This window comes from Piliocolobus tephrosceles, chromosome 21 (genome assembly GCF_002776525.5).
Source record: "Piliocolobus tephrosceles isolate RC106 chromosome 21, ASM277652v3, whole genome shotgun sequence".
NCBI lineage: Eukaryota > Metazoa > Chordata > Mammalia > Primates > Cercopithecidae > Piliocolobus > Piliocolobus tephrosceles.
Window position 1 is genome coordinate 34,621,919 of NC_045454.1, and position 4,465 is coordinate 34,626,383.

General features: G+C 56.3%; 1 protein-coding gene across 1 annotated transcript; it reads left to right on the forward strand.

The window, feature by feature from the left end:
* The first annotated feature begins 1,890 nt into the window (after positions 1-1,890).
* Positions 1,891-4,034, forward strand: FKBP8 (FKBP prolyl isomerase 8). Its single transcript, XM_026456901.1, has 2 exons — positions 1,891-2,060; positions 3,551-4,034. The coding sequence occupies exons 1-2, from the start codon at positions 1,915-1,917 to the stop codon at positions 4,017-4,019; spliced, it is 615 nt and encodes a 204-aa protein (XP_026312686.1). The 5' UTR covers positions 1,891-1,914; the 3' UTR covers positions 4,020-4,034.
* Positions 4,035-4,465: the final 431 nt, after the last annotated feature.

Consider the following 4,465-nt stretch of genomic DNA (forward strand, 5'->3'; position numbering starts at 1 on the left):
CTGCACTCCAGCCTGGGCAACAGAGCAAGACTCTGTCTCAAAAAAAAAAAAAAAAAAATAGCTGGACATGATGCTGCACCTGTGGTCCCAGCTACTCAGGAGGCTGAAGCGGGAGGACTGCTTGAGCCTAGGAGGTAGAGGTGGTTGCAGTGATCTGAGAATCTGAGATTGTGCCACTGCACTCCAGCATGGGTTTCAAAGTAAGACCCTATCTCAAAAAAAAAAAAAAAAAAAAAAAAAGCAGAGATATAAGTAAACTAGTTTGGGAAGCCGAGGCAGGCAGATCATGAGGTCAGGAGTTCCAGACCATCCTGGCCAACATGGTGAAACCCTGTGTCTACTAAAAATATAAAAATTAGTTGGGCATGGTGGCAGGCACCTGTAGTTCCAGCTACTCAGGAGGCTGAGGCAGGAGAATCGTTTGAACCCAGGAGGTGATGTTGCAGTGAGCTGAGATTGCACCACTGCACTCGAGCCTGGTGACAGAGCAAGACCACGTCTCAAAAAAAAAAAGAAAGAAAGAAAAAAAAAAAAAAGGCCAGGCATGGTAGCTCACGTCTGTAATCCCAGCACTCTGGTATGTCGAGGTGGGAGGATCACATGAGGTTGGGAGTTTGAGACCTGCCTGACGAACATGAAGAAACCCCGTATCCACTAAAAATACAAAATTAGCCAGATGTGGTGGCGCATGCCTCTACTCCCAGCTACTCAGGAGACTGAGGCAGGAGAATCGCTTGAATCTGGGAGGCAGAGGTTGCGGTGAGCTGAGATCGCGCCATTGCACTCCACCCTGAGCAACAAGAGTGAAACTTCTTCTCTAAAAACAAAAACAGACAAAAAAAACCAAGTGAACTAGTTATTAAGTGGATGTTCATCAACTTCATTATGCCAAGACAGCCAAATGGGGCACCTGGTCTTGCCTTGGGGAGGTCTGGGAGGGCTTCCTGTAGGAGGCAACCTGGGAACTCCAACGTTAGAAGTTAGTTATCTCCACAAACCCAGTTACCACCTCCATCATAGCTACCTCCAAAAGCTGATGTCTGACTAATCCATCCATCCATCCATCCATCCATCCACCCACCCACCCACCCACCCATTTATTCAGCTTCTATAGATGCCAGGCATGGTTCAAGGAGGTGCTGGGTAGAAATCAGGCAAAAATCCCTGCCAGGATGGAGCAGAGTGGGGGATGGTCCCTCCAACCACAAGCAAATTAAATGACAAGATAATTCTGGAAGGGAGTAACTGCTAGGAAGGAAATAAAACTGAGTGAAGGAGGGAGAAGTGTCCCGGTTTCAAAACAAGATCCATAAAAGCTTAGCTAATCAAGGATGCCACTTCTCCCCGGGTCATGGGGACCTTATCACCCTCCAGCAGACAGTGCATGGAGAAGGAACTCCTCCCAGTGGCCCTGCTGGCTCAGTCGCCTGCCCAGCAGTAATTGAGCGCCTCCAGTATGCACCAGGCAACCTTCTGGACATTAAACTGGGTGGGGGATGGGAGGGAGGTTTCTGTATGCCTTTGGGCACGTCACTCCCCCTCAGGCCCTCGGGTTCACTTCTGTAACCAGGGCTTCAGGATGGGTCATTCAGCAACCCCAGAGCTGCCCTGCCCGTCAAGCCTGAAGTCTTTAAGGAAATAGCATTTAGAGCGGACTGTTCCCCCAAAAAGCCCCCAAGGTGAGAGTGCATAGATGGGGGTGTTTATCCCCATTTCGCAGATGATCAGGATGAAGCTCAGAGGAGAGGCAGGAGTCACACAGGCTGCGCGATACTGACCCGTATCAGGGTCCAGCCCAAGGTCCCCCACCTCCGCCCCTGTAGCCGGGAGGCTTCGGTCCCTTTAAGAAAGCCCCGCGGAGCCAAGCAGGAAGGGGGAGGTGCCAACGCCCGGGAGGGACGTCTGCATGAGCCAATGGATGCGGCAGTCGCGGCAGCGGTGGCCAATGGGCACGGCAGGGGCAGGGCCAAGTGGCTGAACCCGGTTCCCGAGGCGCGGCGGCCGCGGCTGGGGGCGGGGAGGGGGGCGCAGGACCCCAAGCGGGGGTCCCGGAGCCAGAGGCAAGTATCCTGGGGTGCTGGGGGCGCCGTGCTGGCCGGACCGCTGCCCTGGCCTAGACTGGTCCGAGGGCTAGCGCGCCGGGGGCTGCGGCCGATGGGCGGGGCGAGGGGCCGCGGGGGCGGCGAGCCGGGGGGCACGGGGGTCGGGGGTGCCCGAGGGAGCGCGGCCGGGCGGGGGTGGTCGGGGATGGGGGTCACTGGGGGCGAAGGGAATCCAGTGGGGGGATCCTGATGGAGGCGTGCAGGGCCAGGGGCGCCCGAGGCGTGCGGGGGTCGGGTGCCCCAGACTGGTGGCGTCAGACAGGCGTGGGGCGTTGGGGGCCTGGGTCGCGGCTTGACTGAGGGCCCGGCCGGGGCTGTGGGGCGTCAGAAGGGCGTGGGGTGTTATGGGATCGGAAAGGGGGGGCGTCTGGGGACACTGGAGTGTTTACGGCGAGACGGAGCCGCTGTGGCGGGGAGCTGGCCCGTGCTGGGGGCGGTGGTGGTTGGGGCGGGGGGTGGGAGGGGAGGCCGAATTGTGCGGGCGCGGGGAATTATGGGGGTGGGGGCTGGGAGGGTCTCAGAAAGTGGGGCCCGAGCCCAGGAGTAGCAGGCAGGTGAGGGCTGGGGAGGGGATGCGGCGGGCTGGTTTGATGGCTGTGCCACACACTCTTCTGAGCTTGGGGCCTAGGGGACGGAGGGATTGGTTGTTGGTTCAGGAGGCCTGGAGCAAGGAAGAGGCTGTGAACTGTGGTGGGACCTCGGCCACTTCTGAAAAGGAGGCTGCTTTGAGGGGGTGGGACCGAGGCCTAATGAGAGGAGGATGGTCTCCTAGAGAAGGGTTTGGGCCAGGGTCCCTGATGTTGGGGTTGTGGGGGATAGTGTTAGATTCAGGGTATGGAAGGAAAAAACGCTTGGGGTTTCTGGGTGGTTACGTTGGTGCTTTTGGGAAGGGTCTCTCCCCTTTAGAGAAGAGGCTGGAGGTGGGAGGCCCTGGTAAAAGATTCAATTCCCCCAGTGGCCCTAGAGGCTCTAAAAATGGCTTCCCTAAGGCCTCAGAGGCTGTCCTCTCCACAAAAATCCTAGCACCCCTCGCTTAGCATAGAATCAGGCAAAGCCACAGGGCCTGAAGCCCCAGGTTCAAATCCTCCTTTGGCCTTTGGCTTTCTCTGTGACCTTGGGCAAATGGGTTTGCCCCTCTGGCCTGTTTCCTGTTCTGTAAAATGTTGGGGGGAATCTTCCCTACTTCCTTGAGTGTTTGTAAACATTAAATAATAATTAGCTCTAAGAATGGCTAACACTATTTGAGCCTGATGCCAAAGGCTTGATGCATGGGTTAATTTCTCCCAACAAGGTGGGGTTGTTATTATACCCATTGTATAGATGAGGAAACTGAGGCCTGGAGCCCTTGAGTTACACAGAAAGTGATCGGCAGCGTGGGGAATAGGTACAGTGGAGTCTTTGAGGGGCTGTGTAGGATTCTGACCCACATCTCTGCCCCCCACTTCCAGGGCCAATTCCCGTCCCCCCAGCAGCATGGCATCGTGTGCTGAACCCTCTGAGCCCTCTGCCCCGCTGCCTGCCGGGGTCCCACCGCTCGAGGACTTCGAGGTGCTGGATGGGGTTGAGGATGCAGAAGGTGAGGAGGAAGAGGAGGAGGAAGAGGAGGAGGAGGATGACCTGAGTGAGCTGCCACCACTGGAGGACATGGGACAACCCCCGGTGGAGGAGGCTGAGCAGCCTGGGGCCCTGGCCCGAGAGTTCCTCGCTGCCATGGAGCCAGAGCCTGCCCCAGCCCCGGCCCCGGAAGAGTGGCTGGACATTCTGGGTAAGGAGCAAGGGTGGATCGGGGTGACCTTGGCCCTGGCCCTCTTGTACCCTGAGCCTCATTTCCCCATCTGTGCTGTGAGGGTTGGAAGTCACATGGTCCACCACCATGATCACCAGCCAGAGGCAACTACTGGAGATGCTTCACGTTGATGTACCCCATTCATTGACTCATACACATGCACAGTGTACTGTGTCCCTGTTTCCCAGATCTGGTGACAGTGGCTCAGAGAGGCTGAGTCCCCTGCCCAGAGTCACACAGCCAGCATGCCGGGCGCTGGCAGCTCCTAACCCCATCACTTTATCTTTTTTTGGCGTTTGTCTGACACATGTTTGGGCTCTGAAAAATGTGTCCTGAGTGCACGCCAGCCTGGGAAACACAGTGAGACCCCACTTCCAGAACCAAAAGTGTGTCCTGGGGTCAAGTAGATCGGAGGAATGTTATTTTGTTCAGCCTTCTGGTTGTTTCACAGTAGTCATAGTATTGTAAATGCTCAGAGAAATCCTAAAGAAGAAAACTAGGTGAGCCCACACATGTTCCCCTCAACATACTCTATCACAGCAACTGAAAACAAGAGAAATGTTAGTATTCTGTGGAA